Source organism: Podarcis bocagei (genome assembly GCF_964188305.1).
Source record: "Podarcis bocagei genome assembly, chromosome: 4".
Taxonomy (NCBI): Eukaryota; Metazoa; Chordata; class Lepidosauria; order Squamata; family Lacertidae; genus Podarcis; species Podarcis bocagei.
Window position 1 is genome coordinate 59664547 of NC_138128.1, and position 23368 is coordinate 59687914.

Sequence of the window (23368 nt, forward strand, 5' to 3'; positions counted from 1 at the left end):
ATGGTACACATTCCTGACTAAAAATGCAGCTAGATAATTTCTTTGTCTTAATGTAGATCAAAGCGGGTTTAGGTAGGGGGAAATCAGCCAAAACACAGTATTTCATGAGAAACATCATTGTACAGGATAGGTATGGATTGTGGCGAACACAATGTGCATACCACTTCCCAAACAAGTGGGGATGAACTAGATGCAGACAAAACGGGAGTGCAGACTAAATTCATTATTCACTTGGAAATATGGGCTATTCCACACATGCATGTACATTACTTGATTTATTTACACTCAAGTAGAGCTAAAAGTTATCCAGTGGTGAGGGCCCCTCAAAGCTGGAGCTGGCCCTGTCCATAGGACTGCTCTGAAATGAGTTTAGTACTGTGGTCTAATTTGCTTGTTGAACTCCTGTGTGTGATTATTATAGCAAAGGTCTCTCTCTCTCTCTCTCTCTCTCTCTCTCTCTCTCTCTCTCTCTCTCTCTCTCTCTCTTACAGTTCCCCCTTTAGTCAGCTATATCTTGCTGTGAAATTGTAATGCCACTGCATTGATATGGATATTATTATGATGTCACAAGCTCAGCATTACAATTCATTACAGGGACTGGTATGCAGTAAATGCAATCTAATTTGCTTTTCAATAGCACTGTTCATACAAAAAGCGATATCATTTCCAAACCAAATCCTAGCTGTATATGTAAATGTAGGTTGGATTCTTCTGTCACATTAGTTAAACTAGGAGTACAGCCACAGACATCAGAGCATGGGATAAAGTTAAAAGAGGGAAGTCAAATCCTGTGGAACTTCAGGCACAGATGAACCATATCTGATGCAGCTGTTGCTGTAGAAACCTGAAGTGGTGCTGTCCCCATGACACCAGATGGTGGCAGGAGACCACGCACCCCTGGCAACTGAAGCAACACCATCAAGTCCATGGGCTGGGAAGTCACCACCCAGGCTGTCATCTCCATCAACACCACCCTTTCCAGCTTGAGGCACATGCAGGAATGGGTTGGTGCCTACCTGCACTCCCAGGTGAGTGAGCTCTTGTTCAAGCAAATGGCATAGTGGAAAAGAGCAGGAAAAAACAAGCTCTCACACAGAGAGAATTCCACTCACAACTGCAGGAAGCAGGGCAGTTTTTAGCATATGTGCTGCTGGGGTGCAAATATATATATCCACCCAACGCCCCCTGCCCAAATTTAGTTTAGCCCCCAAATTAACTTTTATTATGCTTATGTCAGACACCACGCTTATGCCTTATGTCTTGTTTACAAAAGAAGGGGGGGAAAAGAACAAACTTTTTTATTTGTTCTTTTATACGCTTAGCATTCAGCGTAAAATGAAGAAAAAATGCAACTCGTGGAATTCATAGTGTGTACTCTAGGCGTGTTTTTTTGCGGAAATGGAAAACAAACTGAGTGCTGAAATGTATGTGTAGTAGAGCCCTAAGTACTAAGTAGTTAGTCAAAGAAAGGGGGCACAAGACTGTTTAAGGCTCTGCCTGTTGCAGGAAAAACATCCTTGTCTAGCACATCCTGCTCTGTCAGGACAACCAATGCCTTTGATGAGGCTGCAAAAAGCAGTTTTCACCCAGGTTAAATTATTATCTTGATAAATAATTAAGTACTTCTTCAAGAGTTTGAAACATTGTTTTCTATTAGCACATCTATGATTGCTACTATAGTCTGGCAGTAACTGAGAAGAAAACACAAGTAGTGTGTGCCCTGACTTGCACAGACTTTATCTGTGATCTTGCTTGAGCTTATTCCCACAACATCACATTGCTCACATAAGTGGACCACTTGCACGAGCATTTTCAATCTGCAAGAGAGCTGACCGAGGTAACAAACGAACCAGGGAATAGGAAATCCAGAAATGGACACGAACTCTGGAGTCCTCTGTAAACTTGGTGCCCACAGCAAACACCGTATGGCTTTTGCTTCACAATAAAGCTTGCTCTGCAATTACCGTAAATTTCGCTCCATAACACGCAGATTTTTCCTCCTAGAAAGTAAGGGGAAATGTCTGTGCGTGTTATGGAGCGAATGCCTGCAGATGGCGGGGGAATCTGCTGCAGTTGTGAGCAGTCCGTGGCTCGCTTTGAAACAGCAAAGCGGGTGTAAGCGGCTCCTGTCAGCTAGCGGAGCCGGGAAGGAGGGAGAGAAGCAGAGCGGGAGTTGGCTGCTTTAAAACAACCCCGTGCTCTCTGTCCCTGCCTGCAGTTTTTTGCTGTCCGATTTTGGATTAGGCACTGTAGGGGCTGTGTGTGTGTGTGTGTGTGTGTGTATGTGCGTGTGCTTGAGCTATCGTTCTCCTCCTCCTGCTTCCCCTTCACTCTCCCTGCGCCCCTCCGACGTTAGAATCCACACTCTGTGTGTCTGTGTGTGCGTCAGGGCTGCTTCTCCTCTTGCTTCCCCTTCACTCTCCCTCCGACGTTAGAATCCACACTCTGTGTGTCTGTGTGTGCGTGAGGGCTGCTTCTCCTCTTGCTTCCCCTTCACTCTCCCTCCGACGTTAGAATCCACACTCTGTGTGTCTGTATGTGCGTGAGGGCTGCTTCTCCTCTTGCTTCCCCTTCACTCTCCCTCCGACGTTAGAATCCACACTCTGTGTGTCTGTATGTGCGTGAGGGCTGCTTCTCCTCTTGCTTCCCCTTCACTCTCCCTCCGACGTTAGAATCCACACTCTGTGTGTCTGTGTGTGCGTGAGGGCTGCTTCTCCTCTTGCTTCCCCTTCACTCTCCCTCCCACGTTAGAATCCACACTCTGTGTGTCTGTGTGTGCGTGAGGGCTGCTTCTCCTCTTGCTTCCCCTTCACTCTCCCTCCGACGTTAGAATCCACACTCTGTGTGTCTGTGTGTGCGTGAGGGCTCCTTCTCCTCTTGCTTCCCATTCACTCCCCCAGCGCCCCTGTGACTTTAGAATTGACACTCTGTGTGTCTGTGTGTGTGTGAGGGATCGTTCTCCTTCTCTTGCTTCCCATTCACTCCCCCAGCGCCCCTGCCACTTCCAGCGCCCTGCAACTTTAGGGCCAGTTCTCTCTCTCTCTCTCTCTCTCTCTCTCTCTCTCTCTCTGTGTGTGTGTGTGTGTGTGTTGACCTCACTGTGCTTGTTGGGGGAGAGTGTTGGTCGCACTTTTTCTTGATTTGTCTCAGAGTGGTTACTATCGTGGTTTCCTTGCTGGGGAGGAGGGAGAGATGCAGAGCCTGCTTGTTCTAAAGGAGCAAAGCCGGAGAGGAGCCTCTCCTGCATTATTAGCAGCACCCTTCTCCACACCCCCCACGTGTGCTCCTTGTCCCTTGAGTGCTTTTCCTTCCCTCCCCACTTAAAACGTGGTTACAAAGCATGGATCCACATGGATCCTCAGGATTTTTGCACTGGGTCACCCCAAATTCACCATCAGATCACATAGCATGTCCATGGCTACAGCCTGCACAAAAAACACACACGCACCCACTGTTTCATGGGGCCGCAATGGGGCAAAAACGTGGTTACAAAGCATGGACCCACATGGATCCTCAGGATTTTTGCATTGGGCTACCCCAAACTCACCGTCAGATCACATGTCTGTGGCCACAGCATGAACCACAAAAATCATACATCCACTGTTTTGTTTAGAATATTTTTTTCTTGTTTTCCTCCTCTAAAAACTACGTGCGTGTTATGGTCAGGTGCGTGTTATAGAGCGAAAAATACGGTAAGTCATTTACTTACCAGATTGTCTAACTGGCCCGCTGTCTACACTGCCACCAAATCCTGCCTTGTCACAAAAGGGAGGAGCCCAGTGGGCCTCACAATGGCAATTTTTTTTATTGTTGCAGACCTTAACAACAAAGGGAAATATGCACATGAGTATGGAAAACAGTACATGAACATGAGGGCTCTCCACTGTCTGTCCGAAAACTGTACTCAATAATAATTAAAAGTTATTAAAACAGGGCAACACTACATCTTGATGTGATTGCAGGCTGCACTGCTCCACAGAAACTTGGTTCAAAATGTATCTCCTAATGGAACTAAAAAAAAAGTCAACTGCAGAATTAAAAAGCAGTGGTGGAACTGTAGCCACAGAATTGTTTGGAAGTTGCAAAAGGAGGTAGGTAGTTCTGCAGGCCCCCTACTTGTATTTTGCATTAATAAAACTATTGTCTTCTCGTCATTTATGCCCACTTGCCTGTTATTTCCTCAGTCCACTGAAGAAACTAAAAAAAGCCAGTCAGTGGATGATCAAGTGAGACTCAAATCCACAATCCACAGAATTATAGCTGAGTTTTCACCTGACCTCATGCTTTAAGAACTGGCAGTAAAAAATGCTGGGAGCTAATCTAAATATCTTAAGGAATTCAGAGAACTTGTGCAAAAGGGCAGGGATCTGAGTTTAACACTAAGATGCTTAATATCAATTACTGGAGTGAAAACACATAATTTATAATACATTGTATAGTCACTTTAAAGATCTGCAGGTTGAGGCAGATGATTACCAGAGAGAGGCCTTTCAAACAAAATTCCCAGGCTTTTTCAACACAATTTTAATCTTGCTTGCTTGTTCTTATGTTGTTTTTGAGATCTTCCTGCCCTTTTTGGTCTATTATGCAGGTTGTATTTATATTTTAAATGTTTAATTGATTTTTAATGTAAACTGCCCTGGCAACATGTTGGAAGGGCCACATATATAAATATAAACAAACAAATAAATAACAAAGTGTTCATTTTTAAAAATATCTAAGCTCAGCTACAAAACTCAGGTTTGAGGCCCAAATCAGAGTGTAATATGTGAAACATTAACAGGAAGTTTTTGAATTAATGTTAGGTTCAAAATTATGTAAAAGAGAATGAAATTTTATTTTTTTAGCCACAGAACATCAATTTGTAGAAAGATAATGATGTTGTAAACCTTTGGAAGATTAATTTTTAGAAATATACAGATATTTTAAACATAGGTATTTCTGTGTTAGGTAAAAACCATGTTTCCTTTCTTGGACACTAAAAAGAGCATTCAAATTGATCCTTTTCGAAGGATACTTTGGGGGAAAAACATTGACAGATATATGACAAAGCATCATAGATTTCAAAAGCTGTAACCAATGAATACTTCATTGCTCTGCTGGGTGTTGGCTGACTGTAAAAAATTGGATCTGCAATACTTACTCCACGTCCGTGACATTTTGTTGCACATTCATGAACCCCAAATACGCTGGTATTTTGGCAGCGGCGGTTAAGGCAGATCTATACAAGAAGAAAAGGAGAGCAGGCTTACTATTGCCAGACAATGTATATGCTTATCTTACTTTTTTCTGTGCTGTGCTTTCCAGAAATGCTTAAAATGTGGGAGTTTGCAGTCAAGCCCAACAATGCACGTCTGTGCTAGTTAGTAACCAAAGGGGTTAATGTCCACATAGCTGTAAATTGCTAGAGAAGGCTAGGTCACGCCCAATCACCTTTGTGGAGGCAGGAAGGAAGGTTTGTTTCCTGTTCCTCTCTCTCTGCTTCAGGATGGAACAAACATGCTTTAACATAGCTATCTGCCTCGGATATGTTTCTGAGGTTGCTCTTGCTGTATTTTTCAACTAAGAACATGCACCTGCATTTCTTATCATTTCTAATAAACATAATGCAAGCCTGAGACCTAGTAACTGTGGGCAAACCATTTTAAACTAACCTTGTATTCTACGCTCTGTTTTACTGAAAAGGGGGGAAGGTGTCCCAGCTGCCTTTAAGGAGCTGAAACATTATAAAAAGAAGGTTTAAAACCCCAGTTCTTATGATTCAGAAAATATGCCTAACAATGGGATTTGGACTCTGAAACTTGGGCTCTTTAAAAACAGGCACTACCCCCCCCCTTTGTGCTAACTCACACACATTGGTCTATAGAGGATCCATTATAATTACTGTATTTCAATGTGTAATGGTCACATGCTTTTGTGCTGATTTTTCCTTTCCAAAAAGGGGGGTGCGACCATTATGCGGTGAATTACGGGATGGAGGCAGAGGGAAGGGGTTGTAGATGGGCAGCGGAGGTGGTCACTCACCTGCTGCTTCCCCTTCTTGGCTGGGGTGACCCTAAGAGAGCCAAAGGTGAGTGGCGGCAGCAGCAGCAGCAACTTAGTTCTGGCTTTGCCTCGCCTCAAGGCCAGAGCACACAGCAAGAGCCCATAGCACCATGACCAAGCTGCCTCCTTGCCTCTTGACTCCAGAGACCCAAGGTGGTGGCAATAGCAGCAGCAGCCCTGGCCTGCCTTTGCCTGACCTCTCCAGCTACCTCCGCTCGGGGACAAGCCAATGGGGGCCCAAACTCCAGCCCTCGCTGCCTCAGGAGCCACCAGGAATGTGGACCCGCAGCTTGCCTCAGAATTGCCCCAGTGACTATTATGCGGGGAATGCTATGGGACAAATTTTGGGGTCCGGAAAGGGTGTGTGTCTATTACACGGTGGCGACCGGTATGCAGTGAAATATGGTAATATATCCTCTTACTAATACCCATCATAAAATTATCTATCTACTCTGATTTCAAGTTTAGACTTATTTAAGACAGCTATAAAGAATAACTGGTACAACTTTCATTTAACAATTACACTACACCAACAATGTTGTTATAGAATAACACAGTAAGCGCCAAATAATTTGATATTAGAATTTTTTCTCCAAGCTACAATTAAAGGGTCAAATCTCTCTAGATATCACAAGATGGCTGCTCTCAGACTATTTCCTCTGCAGTTGTCCCAAAGCATTCAACAGAATATGTGCCAGATATTTTAAGTTGCAAAAATGGGTGTGTCAATACCCTTGCATTTGGTTGCTGGGGCTCACTAAGAATGAAGGTAGACCATAATACTTAAAAATAAATCACAGGGTGTTCATTGTCAATTCAGCTTTGTAAATTGCATGACAGATATTTCATCTCACCTTGGTGTTAGGAGAGCTGTTTCCCTTGCTTTAAGTGCTATATTAATTTATATATTAATCTTTTGCCCATTTTTTTTAAAAAAGGAAACACTTTAAGAAAGTTGCCAAACTGCTGAGCACCAGCATTCACCTGCTGCAAACCTGCAGGATTGTATATTTGGTCTTCCCTGTTACAGCTTCAGGTGAACAACCAGGTAGCTGGCAAAAAAAATTTTTTTAAGCTTTTTTTTTTAAATGAGATTTTCACTCTGGTTCATTTTGAGCTGCCTGATCACAGCAAATGGATCTATCACTACAGTTTTGCTTAAAGCATTACTTGATTGAAATCATGGATTTGACAAAAGAACCTTAATGTTTCTTTAACGGTTTTGGGATTTTCTATGAATAAGAAATTCACCTGCAGATGCAGCGTCTCACACTGATTCTCTGCAGTGTGTGTGCATGTGTGTCTGAACATCTGTGTGTGAGAGGGCAGTTTGCAGTTTGTGAACTGACAGAGATAGAGAGCTGAGAATCCTTAGCAGAGTTAGTTCGAAACTAGAGCACAGCATTGCAAAGACTGCACAAGTTACTTCCTGTGAATCTGCCGCCTGCTATAGGAGAGCTTGCTTACATCTTCACCTACGTGCTGCCTGCAGATTTGTTAATAAAGCAAATATCTGAAAGTTTTTGTTGTTGTTTAGTCATTTAGTCGTGTCCAACTCTTCGTGACCCCATGAACCAGAGCACGCCAGGAACTCCTGTCTTCCACTGCCTCCCACAGTTTAGTCAAACTCATGCTGGTAGCTTTGAGAACACTATCCAACCATCGCGTCCTCTGTCATCCCCTTCTCCTTGTGCCCTCCATCTTTCCCAACATCAGGGTCTTTTCCAGGGAGTCTTCTCTTCTCATGAGGTGGCCAAAGTATTGGAGCCTCAGCTTCAGGATCTGTCCTTCCAGTGAGCACTCAGGGCTGATTTCCTTAAGAATGGATACGTTTGATCTTCTTGCAGTCTATGGGACTCTCAAGAGTCTCCTCCAGCACCATAATTCAAAAGCATCAATTCTCACGTTTGGTCAAAACTCTCCACTATGACCTGTCCATCTTGGGTGCCCTGCTCGGCATAGTTCATAGCTTCTCTGAGTTATTCAAGCCCCTTCGCCACGGCAAGGGAGTGATCCATGAAGGGTCTGAAAGTTTTACCCCATTGCTATTTCATCCAAAGGAAATTAAACCAATGGCACTGCCCCTGGAACTTCTCACTTGATAAAGAAGAGGGAAGGATGTATCAGCATGAAACTTGGGGTGGCGCTCCTCTTCACATGATATCCCTGTCCTCCAACACAGAGGCAACATAATCTATGAGCTCAAAGCTCTATGGCAATGTCCAATCCCTACTTATGCAATTTCTCGCTTGAAGCAAAAACAAAGCAATACAGGGTGGGAAGAGATATGGTGAAAGTGTTCACCTCATATGTTAAATCATTTGCATTGTTGAAAGCAGGTGCAATATCTGCCCACCACTCCCCAAACCCCAGGGTCAGCTTTCCATGCCAATGGTGCACAGACCAGAGGCAGAAGTGGGTGGGGGCAATGGATGCAACTCTTACCTTTGTACAGCAGGCTAAATTCAAGGCACACAAAAACCAGGTGTTTCTACACTTTCCCTCACACATTTCTCCAGCCTCTATCTGGGCAAGCAATCTTGTAACAGTTCAAAGACATAGTCCAGCCAGGCAAAGTCAGGGAGCGCATGGAGCAGGGCTGGTGAAAGATAAGGCCAGGCAGAGTCCCAAGATGGGCCAGAATTGGAGCTCATTTACTTAGGATTAGCCAATGTCATGCCCTCCCATCAGCCTCCTGGCCTATGGCCAGGCACAATGATTTGTCATCTAATAGCATCTGGTGGGCCTCATGTTGGCTACTCCTATACTACATTCAGAAAGTTATGGCAGTATCCCTCCACCCATTCACAAACTAATTTTCTTTTGGAATCACATGCATGCAGAGTTGCACTTTAGATATAGCCATTATGTTCACACTGGTCTAAAAAAGATGCATTTGCATTTTATCGCTGGAGAAATGAACAAACAGGGAGTGGCATGTAATCAAAAGCATTCATTTGAGACTTTATGCAATTGTTACAGAGAGTTAACTTCACTATTCCACTGTAGCTGAAAGGCCGGGACAAAGCAAGATTGACACTGCAATAAAAGCAGAGCACAATGCAAACTGAAACGACCCATTTACAGGTTGTCTGATAAATCATCCAAGTTGAGAAAAGACTATATGCTGCTGGAATGAGTATTAGATGCCAGGTCAACAGTCAGATATATGACATATAGCACCTGCACACCTCTAAATTTGGGGCTTATTTCAGCAGGAATAAAAGTCAATCACAATCATATAAGAAGCGGGGGTGGGGGGAGTGAAGCAGAAGACAACAAGGCTGCTTAAGCAAGGCAAATATTCCCTAGGGGAAAGAGGAAAAATGGGAAGGAAGTGAAGCAGCCTCAAAACACATAAGAAAGGAACATGGTATAAGGAACATGGTATAATTACAGCATGGTTCACAAACAAATAATCTAGAATTCAATGGTACAAAGAATTCTGTTCACATTAAAAGGGCAGAAGTTAAAATCATGCATACTTAAGAGCTGAAAGTGGTAACTAGGATAGCCATTCACATATCACTAAAGAGTATGAAGACATCACCAAAAAGTACATAGATTTGCATAAAATTTGTTGCTGCTAATTTCTATGTATACTTGCAAATTTAGGAATAAATATTACTTAAACAGAAATACATCTCATGAATAGTCTTCTGTCCAGATTCTGACTGATGATGGACAACTTGTGCTCCCTGGACTTGGACTGAAGAGCCCTGCAAATAGAGGACTCCTTCAAACAGAGGATGACTGTCCTCTGACAAATCTCTAAATAAGAGGAGTAACTTTGTAAAATAGGACACATAGCCATCCTATCTACAGCCTACTAAAAGCTTGTAAGTAAAGTGGGGTTGGTTACATTTCGACAGAACTAATTCAGTTTATGCTTATAGATCTAATATGTTTCAGTTTTACACATCAGCCATTCAAATACAAAATTGGTAATATTTTAGTATATATAAGGCTCTGCCTTGTATTCAGTCAATTCATTGGTCTTTCTAGCTTATGACAGTCTCCACAAATACTGATTTCCTACCACAGAACTCCCTTCTAGCAGTGTCTTTGAACAAATGTTTTAAATATAGTTTTATAACCATAAATCTTCCTTATAACACTTTGCTGCACTTCGTTTGTTTTTGTCTAAAGGAGTAGAGTTCTGCTCCTGTACAATTCTCATTGCATTGGAGCAACCTGGAACATAAAACTCAACTCATAATCACATTATGTTTAAAGTTTGCTGTCAGTGGGAACTAACTACAGTGGGAACTACTGAAACCTCAAAAGCAATAAGAAGTTTTGAGGCTTTGACAAAATATACCCAAATGTCTTCTCTTGAAATGCAATCTGCCAATAACACAGAAGTCCCCTTTAACACTGCTTGTTTCAAATTCTTAGCTGTAGTTTCCCATGTCTTTTCATAATTTTATTTTCTTGGATTACCACTGTACATAGAAATCCTGGCAAAATCTGTGCACAGATACATTAAGCAATATGCTTCTTATTCCCTTAGAACTGAAAGGCTTTGCCTTTGTCTTGCAGAAGCTGCTGTTCATCTTGGCAACGTCCCCAGATTTGAAGTACGCCAAAACAAATAGCTAATGAACAAGCAGACGGAAGTATCAGTCAAAAGCCACTACGTATAATGGTTATTATTTGTCAGGCCAAGGTATTTTCTATAAGCCAATAGGAAACACCATGAGCTCCAGGAAATACAGCAGCATGTGAATTAATTTTTGCAAAAAAGCTTCTTCTGTGGCGATCACTTGTAGCCAAGTAAGATTGTCTTCCATGAACACGGTCTTAACAGTGAGTCCGTAAGTGACTGTGGAGGCCAATTCTGGATCCACACATCTTTCCACAGTGGGGACATAGGTTTCTGGGCGGAAGTTGATCAAGGTGAGGGTTTGCCAGATGTGCCTTCCTCTTAGTATGCTTCTCCCTTTTGTCCTGAGTTTGAGCGTCTTCAGCATCCACAACACCTTTGGTAAAGGCTGTTCTCCAATTGGAGCACTCATAGGCCAGTGTTTCCCAGTTGTCAGTGTTTATACTACTTTTTAAAGATTTGCCTTGAGAGTATCTTTAAACCTCTTTTGTTGACCGTCAGCATTATGCTTTCCATTTGTAAGTTCGGAATAGAGTAGTTGCTTTAGAAGACGATAATCAGGCATCCGAACAACATGACCAGTCCAACGAAATTGATGTTGATGAATCATTGCTTCGACACTGGTGATCTTTTCTTCTTCCAGTACACTGCTATTAGTTCGCCTGTCTTCCCAAGTGATATGTAACGTTTTTCAGAGACAGCATTGATGGAATCTTTCAAGGAGTTGGAGGTGGTGTTTATAAGTGGCCCACTTATAAAGGTTGGTAGTCCAAGGTTGGTAGCTTTGTAAACAAGCATTTTGGTTTTCCTGTGAATGCCCCGGTCCTCAAACACTCTGGACTTCAGTCGGGAGAAAGCTGCACTCACAGAGCTCAGGCAATGCTGTATTTCAGCATCAATGTTGGCACTTGTGGAAAGATAACTGTCCAGGTAGGAGAAGTGATCGACACTCTCCGTTACACCATTGAGTTGGATTTGTGGCACTGCAGAGGGGTTATTTTGTGCTTGTTGGTGCAGCACTTTGTTTTTTTGGGGATGTTTTCATAAGCTTCTGCGAAGATATTTAAGATGGTTTGGAGGTCATCCTCTGAGCATGGACACACTACGTTGTCATCAGCATACTGAAGCTCTATGACAGAAGTTATGGTAACCTTACTTTTTGCTTTCAGCCTATTCAGATTAAAGAGCATTCCATCTGTTCGATATATCTGTTCTTTATCTTTTAGAAGTGTGGTACCGTCTTGCTGAGCATAGGGGGCATATGCCATGATTTATTGGCACATAGATGGTCTTTGTGGCTTTAAAGAAACACTGTGCATCATGAGTGCTGGATCTCTTGAGCTTCTTTTATCCACCAGGTGTTCTTTAGTTCTCTAGTTCTTCTTTGAACCTTAGTGTTGGCATAGGTTTTTTTCTTGGTGGCACAGTTTCTATCTCTCTACCAGATCTGAAAGATCTTCCTTTTTAATAATGTGTTTAATCTCACTATCATTCTCATCAAACCAGTCCTGCTGTTTCTTGGTTTGGTATCCAATAGTTTGTTCACAGGCTGCAATAAGGGATGTATTTAGCTTGGGTCCAGCTTTCCTCGATGTTATCAGGGAACTCCGAGAGCAAATGGTCCTTAAGAGGTGTTTGGAAACAATCCCGCTTAATAGGATTTTGAAGGGCTTGAGTGTTCATTTTGTGCCTTGGTTTCCTTCCTTGAAGCCTATGTTGAAGTATAATCTTGATAGCCATTGTGGAATGTATTAATTGATGATCTGTCCAGCAGTCGTTGGCACTTTTCATAGCCCCTCCCCCCCTTTCTTAAATAAATTCAACAGTCCACAATTAAACTCTGGGAGAAATGGTTGTATAGTGCAATACTTAGCTTGGTCGCTCTGATCGATAACTTTTTTACAGGAGAGGGTTGGGGGAGTACAACCCTGTTGCCTCTGCTTGATCTCACAGCAGCCTTTAATACCACTGACAATTGTATCCTCTTAAACTGCATGCATGAGTTAGGGGTACTGCTTTATGGTGACACCACTCTTACTTATAAGGCCAGTTTTGGCTTCTAAGAAACTGAACTGCCAGTTGTCACAAGGCATCACCTTGTCCGCAGTGCTATTTAACATCTCTGTGGGGAATCCTTTTTAGCCCTAGGGCAGTATTCTGTTGTGGCCAACCTTCTGAGGGCTATAAGCCAGTGGTGGTGAGGCTGGAAGCAAAAGTAGATGGAGCAATTAATGTGAATTTTATCTTTGTTCAGTAGGTTATAGTGGCAAGTTACAAATGCCTCCTGTAGATCCATTCATTTATGCAGGCTTTTCTCGGCTCATAAGGTCCACCACACTGATCTTTTTATTCTTTTATTAATGTTTTATTGATGGATGCACTGTTTCTAATTTATATTTCTTTGTTCTTTTGGTTATAATGCTGTGATACTGATATTTTAAATGGACTTTAATGAAAATTAAACTGGTCAGAGATTTTCCATATTAAATTGTATGTAAATATTATAAGTGAATAACTTGAACTCTCTCATCAGCACAGCTGATTCTTCTGGATACAGGAAATTCTGTAAATCACATTCAGTGATGAACTGATAATCAAGCTGATATGCAGCTCTACATTTAGCCACCATCACTCACTCTTTCTTCATTCAATTCTATTCAGAAATAATTTGTCAATAGTTGGCTGCAGCATGTTAAAATACAGACAGAATGACTTTCACTGGCACAATAAATTCCCTTTTCAGCACTTTTATGTAAAAATTGATAGTCATGCCTTCTAGCTAAACAACAAACTGATTCCATTCATTCTCAAAAAAACTCTTGAGTATACTTAAACAGCATAATTGTTTGCATAAGCATCTTCATTTGGCCTGCCAAACCTTTACTACAAAATGCAGAAAGTGTGACTTTCATTTGTAAAGACCAAGACTGAGTTTTCCTTTAGACACACAGACTGGATTATTGGGAATAAGATTTTTTTCAACCTTACTTTTCCATCTTCACATTTGGTTCCAGCAAGGACAAGACCAGGGTCAGGCATGTCATCGCCCAGGTATACATGGGTTCCACGGCATAGAATTTTGCCTCCTCCTTGTAATGGGATGTTTGTTTCTATGGAGACAGCATTGGTACCAATTACAGGCCGATTTGCTCCCCCTTGACACTGAATTTTTCCACACTTAGCATCTCTAAAGGGAAAAGAAATAATGTTAATCATTTTAATAATGTTAGCATCTACCATTGGCACAGTTCCAACCTCTTTTCCAATTAGGCATGACAAGAGCATATACCTGGGTTCACACTTGGCAAAAGAACTTTTGGAATCCTTCCCACAGTTTCCATAAGGATCACCTGCAGAATTGACTCTCTCAAAGCATATCCCAGGGGCAGGTTTAGCACCTACAAAAGAAGCAAAGCCATTTTAATCTTGTAAAGTATGCAATAACCTGATCTTGGTAGGGGACAGCGGAAGAAGGGAGTGGAGGAGGAAACAAAGGAGATGGGTTTTGTTGAAGCTGCGCTGGACTCGATTGATTGGGGGTTCGGAGGCATGTGGGAGGCATTCACAGGTTTCACTGTGGACTACAACCTCCTTCAAATAGTTGTCTTGCTCCATTGGGAAGCCTAATGCTGAAGGCTCACCCAGTTGGCCCTGAATGCAGAGATTCATGACACAGTTTCATTAGCTTAAATGTTTCTGGATGCTTCAACTGCTGCTAGCTCCTTCCAGACCTCACAGCTGAAAGGAACCAGTGACATATACATCGCCCAAGATTTACGAACCTCAGAGCTTGTGGCAGTTCTTCTAAAGAGATGCTAAGAAGGAATCTTGTGAGGTGGAAAAGACATGCGTCACAACCCTGCCCCTTCTGTGCACCATTTAAAGGGACTGAAGTCTTTCAGGGCCTGAATCTGATAGCTTGTAGGTTCAGGTGGCTGGGTGCCTATTGGATTATCTGGAGGGAAAGGTATGCCCCTCCCCCACAATGGCAGGATGGTCCTTTTCAAGCTCATGGCCCTTTCTTGGTCATTATGTCTCATCGCACACACCACCTAGTGATGGCTCCTGTTTATGCTTATTTGGAAATAAACCCCACGGTGTTCAATAGGAATAACTTTCTAATAAGTACACTTGGGACTGCAGCCTAAAGCCAACAAAAATCCTCAAAACTGTCCTATGTATGTTTTACATATTAATTATTCTTAATATAACAGACTCGCCAAAATCACGTTGTAACAAATAAATACCTAGTACACAAATGGGGAGCCTCAGGCTTGAGAGTGGAATGCAGCATTTCATCCCTCCCTCTCAGTCCCTCAGGACTCTCCCCAAGCCACACCCACTTAGCAGCCCCAATCTGAGCCTTCCTCAGGCTGTTTGTGTCTTGCTGGACTTTGTCCTTGAATTGTAATAAAGCTTCTTGCCTGTGTGTGTGCGTGCATTTGCATATAGAGACCTGCTTTTTGCTTAACTGCAATGTAAAAAAGGTAAGAGTCACATCGGCTGTTGCACTTTCTTTGCCGCTGTCCACGCCCAGTTTTAACCTGGTAAGCCATTTTCACCTATCCCTTTCCCCACCCCCCAACATCAACCTGGGCCCCTCAGAAGAGGCCCACGAGGGAATACAACCCATTCCGCAGCCCTGATGCAGAAAATATTGGGAAGTGTCTGTCCACACAATTTGGGAGCAGGGCAAAGAGAAAGAAGGAAAACACAGCTATTTTCTTCATGATAAAGTCATACAGACAAAAATAAAATACAAACGGCTCTTAGTTGCCTAAGTATATTAAAGCTAATCAGTATTTACTGTCTGACATTTCCTTCTGGTCCCAACTCTATTCCATTACAATGTGAAAGGACACATCTTTTCTAGAAAACAAACTGAACAGTTTAAAGAAAGTCCAGCCTTCTCAGAGGAGTGCTATTATAATTTTAAATACCATATGTACCACTGGGGACAGGATGACAGTAGCATATAATGTGGCATAATACACTTCAGAAAGGCCCAATATATTCTATGGATACTAATTTGAAGCAGCTTAAGGTGGTCATCAGCATGGAATGCAATAATCTTTCAATCCATTATTCTCTTGTTGGAGACTGCTCCCATTTCCAACTAGGGTTCTGTGTTCCAGAACATGACGACTTGAAAATTTAACTTCATTAGGGAGGCAATCCTATATCCTTGAATAACATTTTAAATAGCTGAGGCTGCAGTCCTACGACATATCCTCAGAAATAAATCTACTGAACACAATGGGGCTTTCTTCTGACTAAATAGGTATAGGGTGGCATTTAGGCTGCAGTCTTAATTGTGCAATCTATTGAGTAAGCAGCATTGAGCTCAATGAGATTTTTGAGTGACCATGTTTAGGACCGGTTGGACTCCATGTATATTATGATAGCCTCAAAATAAGCCACCTCTCAAACAAAACACACACAAAGAAACACTCAGTGTTTAAGTTGTAGTTACAGATAGGTAGCCGTGTTGGTCTGCATTGTCAAAATAAAAAAAATTCCTTACAGTAGCACCTTAAAGACCAACTAAGTTAGTTCTTGGTATGAGCTTTCGTGTGCATAAGAAGTATCTGAAGAAGTGTGCATGCACACGGAAGCTCATACCAAGAACTAACTTAGTTGGTCTTTAAGGTGCTACTGTAAGGAATTTTTTTTATTTTGTTTAAGTTGTAATAAAGCATGTAATTGCTTGGGAAGTTATTAAGACTGGGCCCCATAACCATAATTAATAGAGTGACCTTGGACAGGGCTGGGGATGCCCAGGTTCAAATTCCCCTCTTGGTCATGAAATTCACTAGGTGAGCTTGGGCCACAGTCTATCTCCCAGCCTAACCTACCTCACAGGGTTCTTGCAAGGATCAAATGTGCAGATGAGAGAATCACGTATAATGCACTGACTTCCTTGGGGGGGGGGAGGCAGGAAATAAATGTAATAAATAAATTCTGTAGGTGGGTTAGTCCTAAAAGAGTACATTTAAATTATGTATTATACCTGGAATGGGTGGAGAAACCAAAGGTGATTTAAAATAATTATAGAACCTAGTATTAAAATTGCAATTAGCTACCTTCATTTCATAGTCAGTAGCCTGACTAATAGACTATCTTGAACTGAAGATTAGCTTAATGTTATATTTAAAAAAAGTTAAAGTGCATTCCACCTAGATTTAAATGGTCTACTGATCTCTCAAGCTCATAACTCAAATGCCATTTCATGCATTACTGAAAAGTAAGGAAGCAAACATACACTCTTGCTCTTTACCGCTTTGCTGTGAATTGGGACTCAACAGGGCCATATTTAGCTAAGCTGTTGCACTAGCAGAAGCTATTGCAAGGATTCCTGCTCATGCCATGGGAATTCTTCCTCTCCCACCCCATCCGCAGAGTGGGAAAAAGTTCCATTGCACAAAGACTATATTTGCACTGACGGAACCTTAGTCTTCGTGCTATGTTGAATACAAGCTATGCATATGAAAGCTATGGAAAGTCTGTCCTTAACAAGAGCAGCACAAAGTGAGGTAGTAGTTGCAGCACCATGGAAAGCTCTATATGACAAGTGTTCCAATAAAGTATAAGCCAGAACTGAAACTTTTTATGGAACCAGGCTTGATCATTCTTCCTAGGCTCTGCCCCTTCCTTGAGGAGTGGAATACCTTAAAGACCTGGGCCCCTTGTTTGGAGTCTAGCATTCTAACTCTTGGACCACTCACTCCATATGTTTGCCTGGACTTTTAGCACAGGCAGCTGGTGGAGAGCTACAGCTCTGTCTATAACCTTCTCATTGCAAACCAGGATATATGGCATAGTCAGGAATAAATGACATATAAATGGATATTTCTTATCGAGATCAATTTGAAGAGTGCTTTTTAGTTTTTACAAGCTAGTCCTACAAGTCCAATAGGGGTAGCTTTGCTGCAGCCTTAGCTTTTTGCACTTTTATAGCAAAGTGTACCTCGTTACCCTTTCTTTACAAAAAAGATTGCACACTGTGTATTCCAGCACAGAATATAAGCAGTGCTCAGTCTGAAAAGATGGGACATGCAAGGGAGCCGAAAATGCTTTTTCTCAATATGTAACCTGAGGAAGCTATGCGTTAAAAGTTTCAGTGCAGCTTTCAAGGCACTGCCGTGGTTGAAACCAAAAGGCGCAACTGCAGATTACGTTCTGTCTGAGTGCTGGCCGAATATGATATCAATGAATTGGAAGAAAGCCATTGAAAAATAGTTGGCTTCCATGTATCAGATTAGGAACAACTACGTATTTGTTGAGCTATAAACTGATGGTCTGGAAAGACACAATGGGTGGCAGTATCCAAGCACAAAGTTCCACTAGTGCAATACGTTTTAACTCTGCAATGGAACTTATCCCCCCCTCATTTCCCTGTGCACCTTCCATAAATTTGCTCTAGAGAGTTAGGGAAACTCCCAGAGCAGATTTAAGGGGTCACACTAAAGCTTGAAATCTCTAAGATATCAAAAGGCTGTGAATATCACTAAATCTCTCTCTGAGACTGGCTGTCCTTAAAGATCAGGAAGTTTCTTGCATCTGGATCAATTAAAGAAGGGCCAACAACCAGTGGCGTAGCGTGGGGGGTGCAGGGGGGGCCGGCCGCACCGGGCGCAACATCTGGGGGATAGGGTTAGGGGGCGCAAATCCACGGGTTAGGGGGCGCAAATTACTTGCCTTGCCCCGGGTGCTGACAACCCACGCTACGCCACTGCCAACAACAACAATAACAACCCCACCCTCTGTGTCTGTCTTTCTTGTTCCTAAATCACAAGCAAGAATTTTAACTTTATTGATATGCTGAATAAAATGTGCAGGAAAGGGTATAAAGTTAATTTTAATATTTTTGGAATGCTTGAAGTGCCTTTCCTGATTGCTCAATGAAAGGCAAATGCATTGGAGTAGAATGTGCACATGTAGGATTCTTCTGATGAGCTAGGCCGAGGAGAAAAATTAAACTGAAAGGCTGTGAGTATATTTCCGACTGATTTTTCACTTTCGGGCTTAAAAATCACACTTTAACAGGAGCATTCTCTCACCTCCATGACATAAAGGAATTTAACAGTGAATGGAGAAATTTTACAAATGGTGCTCTCTCTCTCTCACTGAATACATTCATGCAGTGGCTAACATGAGAGCTGCCCTTCTGCATCAGGCCAAAAGGTCCACTTAGTCCAGTATTCTGTTTCCAACAGGGCACAGACAGATGTCTCCAGATGTCACAGTGCACAAAGTCTTCCTTATTGTTTACCGCTAGCATATGGCATTAAAAAAATGGACCTATTTATTGAAATTTTGAGATTGTAACACTAATAATAATAATAATAATAATAATAATAATAATAATAGTAATAGTAATAATAATAATAATAATTTATTTATACCCTGCCCATGTGGCTGAGTTTCCCCAGCCACTCTGGGCGGCTCCCAATCAAGTGTTAAAAACAATACAGCATTAAATATTAAAGACTTCCCTAAACAGGGCTGCCTTCAGATGTCTTTTAAAGATAGGATAGCTGCTTATTTCCTTCACATCTGAAGGGAGGGTGTTCCACAGGGCGGGCGCCACTACCAAGAAGGCCCTCTGTCTGGTTCCCTGTAACCTCACTTCTCGCAATGAGGGAACCGCCAGAAGGCCCTCAGCGCTGGATCTCACTGTCCAGGCAGAACGATGGGGTGGAGACGCTCCTTCACGTATACAGGATATACAATAAAAAGCAGCGACAAAAACCAACATTTGAGGTACATTTGCAGTCACCTCTAGGTACACCCCCTACAAAGCACAGGTACCACCCTGATTTGTTGCTTCAAATGAGTGCACAGATCACTCTAGAATGACTTTTGGGTATTTGGAGAGAACACCCTGGGGGAACTCGTGTGGTGGAGTGCTGTGCCTCAGTGGTTAGACTGGGTGGCCTTTTACTAGAACCCTAAAGCCCACCCACCTGAGCTACTGTAGATGGGGGGGGGGGATGATGCTGATGGTCTATTATCTACTTCACCCCCATGAACCAAATGCTAGGATGCCCAGAATCTACTTCTGTTACACAGATCAGGGAGTCATCTTTTTTTTAAAAAAGAATAATTTTGTAGTTGCTACTGTTAAACAACCGAGAGTCAGAAACCTTTGCCAAGCGATTGTAACTCATTGAGCATTTGCTCACCACTGCCGCAGCTAAGGCCTGTCTGTAGACCTGTCCTGCATGACTGCATAATCCTTTTTCAGTGCCATTCATTACGCTTGTAGCTGTTATGGCATCTAGAAGTAGTAGGCAAATAGGACAGAACACAAATTCTAAGGTGTACGGTTCCAGGACTTGTCTTAAAAATGCCGAAAGATCTTTGTTTTCAGCAAATTGCTTTTATCAACATATTCAATAACTGTATTAAAACTGTCCCTGGGTGGAGGAATGCAGATGTAAATCAACTGTCTGCATAGTACTGTCCTGCTTTCTTGATAACTTTTACCAAGGCTGCGAAAGGACCTCTTTTTCATTCCATTCAAAATATGCTAACCAAGAGCCAACAAGTCTATTGATGTGCACGACAGAAACTGTGCAAAGCTATGCAGTTCTCCTGCCCCGCTCTCCCCGGGCACTTTATAAACTTGTTCCAGTTTAAATGACCATGATGTCAAAAAACTATCCCTTTTTGGTATAGCCATCCCGATCCTTTTGAATTTGCAGTCTAAAAGTGGTGTGCGTGTTAGGAGGATGGAAGGTAGGTTTTTGGGGCCTGCAACCATCCTTTTGACAGAAACCTCACATGCACATAGAGAAACGCTTTACTGGCTTGGTGATAACGATTGGGAAAAGCTATTAAAACATCTGAATTGTATTAAAACATCTGAATTGTAAACACCTGTATTGGGAAGTTTTTAATGTAGGATGTTTCTCTGTGTTCTGTTATATTCTGTTGGAAGCTGCTCAAAGGGGCTGGGGCAACCCAGTCAGATGGGCAGAGTACAAATAATAAATTATTGTTATTGTTATTGTTGAAAAACAATAGTCTATTTCCAGTTTTGCTGCAGCCCCTCTGATTAGACTTTTATAATCATGTGCTAATGTTGTTGTTATTGTTATAAGCATGTAAGAGTAAAGAGAACAGATAGAACTAGGGGAGTTAAAAGAAAAACAAACAGCAAAAGCTACTAAAGGCACTTAAGGAAGCAAACCATGATGTTGTGTTTCTTGAGGGAACCCATTTATCATAATTCCAGGAGATAAACTGAAGTAGAAAGCCTTGTCTCTCTTTATTTTGTTACTTGAAGAGGCAAAGACAAAATGATTTGTGAAAGATTTGCAGTCGATATTAAACTCGTTGGGCTGGGTGAGCAGAGTTTATCTTACTTTGCTATTGACAATCAGAGTTTGGCGCCCTAGTAATTAAGGTCCTGTCAACCTTTCTAGCCTAAAGCTTTTGCTTTTTCCTCTCTACAAGAATTAAATCACCTGTTTCAAATCATGCCAGGTTAAAAACATACTGGAGATGGCACCAACTTGGATATGTCCCCTCTGCTCCAGAAGTACAAATTTGTTTAGTTACAGAAGAAAAAGACAGTTCTCACACGGCCTCACTTGCTTCTATGATCTAAACCATTAGCTTAGTAGCCTCTAGGATGGCTGAAGTAGATGAAATTTACAAAGAAGCCCTTCCAGAGAGGATTAACCCCGCAAAATTATAGGCAAACTCATCCAGGGGTCTTCATGAAATCTTTCTCCCCCCCCCAAAAAAGGGAAAGTCTCTGGTTTTTTTTTTAATCTTCTGCAGAACTGGATGAAATTTGCAGCCTGACAACTGAACTGAGGGAGAGGGAAAGTAGAATGACCCTTTATTAAGCTCTCCTAACTGTTTGCCTACTAAGAATTAAACTAATGCAAATGGGGGCGGTGGGGGGGGAGAGAAAACAGCAGAATGAAATCAATTTGATTGAAGTATTTATTTTTAATTGTTTGTTCGGAAACAGAAAGTGATTGGGAAGGATGCCAATAACCTATTGCTCTTATGTACATTTCCTGCTTTTTCAGGCAGAACCTGCAGAAGAACAATGACCGTGTGAAAAGTTGCCCCATGTTGGAAGTTCCACAGGGCCAAAGAACACTTCCTAAGCATCACCCTCTTGAAACATCCATTATCTATTAACACTATCATTTATATCAATGTGACTATCACTGGCATTTCTTCATAATCACAACTCTTTTTAAAGTATGTGCACACCCATTCACACACAAAGCACTTCAAAGAAAGGTGAAATTGTTTGGCAGCCTAGAAAGTCCCTGTTTCTTAAAGGTTAATGTTTCCTTTCTCTCAGAAAATCAATAACTTTTCTCTGCCAAAAGATTTATTTGCATATCTAAGTGCCTCCTGAAATGCCAATAAAAGCTGCAGATAATATCCAAATGCATTACTCTCTACATAACTTTCAATCATATCACTATCAATAGGGTGACATCTTTAGCAATGTGACTTTACAAAAATGAAGTATTTAAAAGTTTCGTTTTTAATTAAAAGGCACATACTGCAATATTTAAACAGGACCAAATTCTCCTGTTTAACACAGAACATAGCCTTATCTTGAAGACAAGTTTTCTAAACAACATTTCAGTAATACACAATTCTTCATAACAGGTAGATCAGTATTCCCTGCCCTATATGATGTCTTGTTGGGATACATATTTTTGTAGCATTTTCTCCCCTGGGAGACCTTGATGGTCTAACCCATGGGTAGGCAAACTAAGGCCCGGAGGCTGGATCCAGCCCAATCACCTTCTAAATCTGGCCCACAGACGGTCCAGGAATCAGCATGTTTTCACATGAGTAGAATATGTGCTTTTATTTAATATGCATCTCTAGGTTATTTGTGGGGCATAGGAATTCGTTCATTTTTAAAAATATATATATAGTCCGCCCCCCCACAAGCTCTGAGGGACAGTGGACTGGCCCCCTGCTGAAAACGTTTGCTGACCCCTGGTCTAACCTTTGTAATCCACTTTTTGCTCCTGCTTGTACTTTGGTGTGGAGGGGTCAGGGTCATGTACCTTCAAAATCTTGGGTGGTTAACTAAGACTGCAATTTTCGGGTATCTAAGTCAATTCACAATGACACGGTGGCGTAAGACAGTGGTTTTCAACCAGTGTGCCGAGGCACCCTGAGGTGCCGTGAATGATGGTCAGGGGCGCCGTGGGCAACACTAACCTCTGTCCTTCCCCCCTCCCTCCTCTGATGCCCTCTCACATCTCTGCCTCACAAAGGCTTGCACAGCTGCTGTTGCAGCAGCCCTGGCTACAAGCTCCGCAGGCGAATGGTGCCAGGGGTTGTTGGTTGCCAAGAGCTGAGGTGGCCTTGGAGTAAGCAAGCGAGTGGGTGAGGGAGCCCAGCCAGTGAACTGACAAGTGGGGGGCTGGGCAGGGAGGCAGGCTCTGCACTGGCATTTCTTCTGTTCGCTGTGTGCAAGGCCTGCCTGGGAGCTGAGTGCCCAGTGCTGAAGGGGAGTCTTTGTGTCATCCAGGCCCAGCAGCACCCGCTGCTGCCACTGCTGCCTCCCAAGGTAAGGTGCTGGCCTCACCTTTGGTCAATCTCTATTGGGCCACTAAGGCTGGAGGCATCCTCTTTCCAGGTCCCTGTGGGGCAGTGTGAGGAGGCACTTCTCTTTGGGGCAGTAGCTCAGAGACCAGTGGCGGCAGCAGTGGCTGCCCA

The 23368-nt window shown here is 42.4% G+C and overlaps 1 protein-coding gene across 5 annotated transcripts in view; it reads right to left on the bottom strand.

Moving 5' to 3' along the window:
* ADAM12 (ADAM metallopeptidase domain 12) overlaps positions 1-23368 on the bottom strand; it is a 190042-nt gene that overhangs the window by 11231 nt on the left and 155443 nt on the right. For 3 of the 5 annotated variants that reach the window (XM_081192860.1, XM_081192859.1, XM_081192863.1), the window contains 4 exons: positions 13941-14049; positions 13640-13838; positions 5144-5221; positions 3710-3818 (listed from right to left, as the gene is read on the bottom strand). In XM_081192860.1, coding sequence (XP_081048986.1) covers positions 3710-3818; positions 5144-5221; positions 13640-13838; positions 13941-14049 — 495 coding nt within the window. Of the gene's footprint in view, positions 1-3709; positions 3819-5143; positions 5222-13639; positions 14050-23368 lie in introns of all 5 variants that reach the window. The other 2 variants (XM_081192862.1, XM_081192861.1) reach the window with 1 other exon arrangement.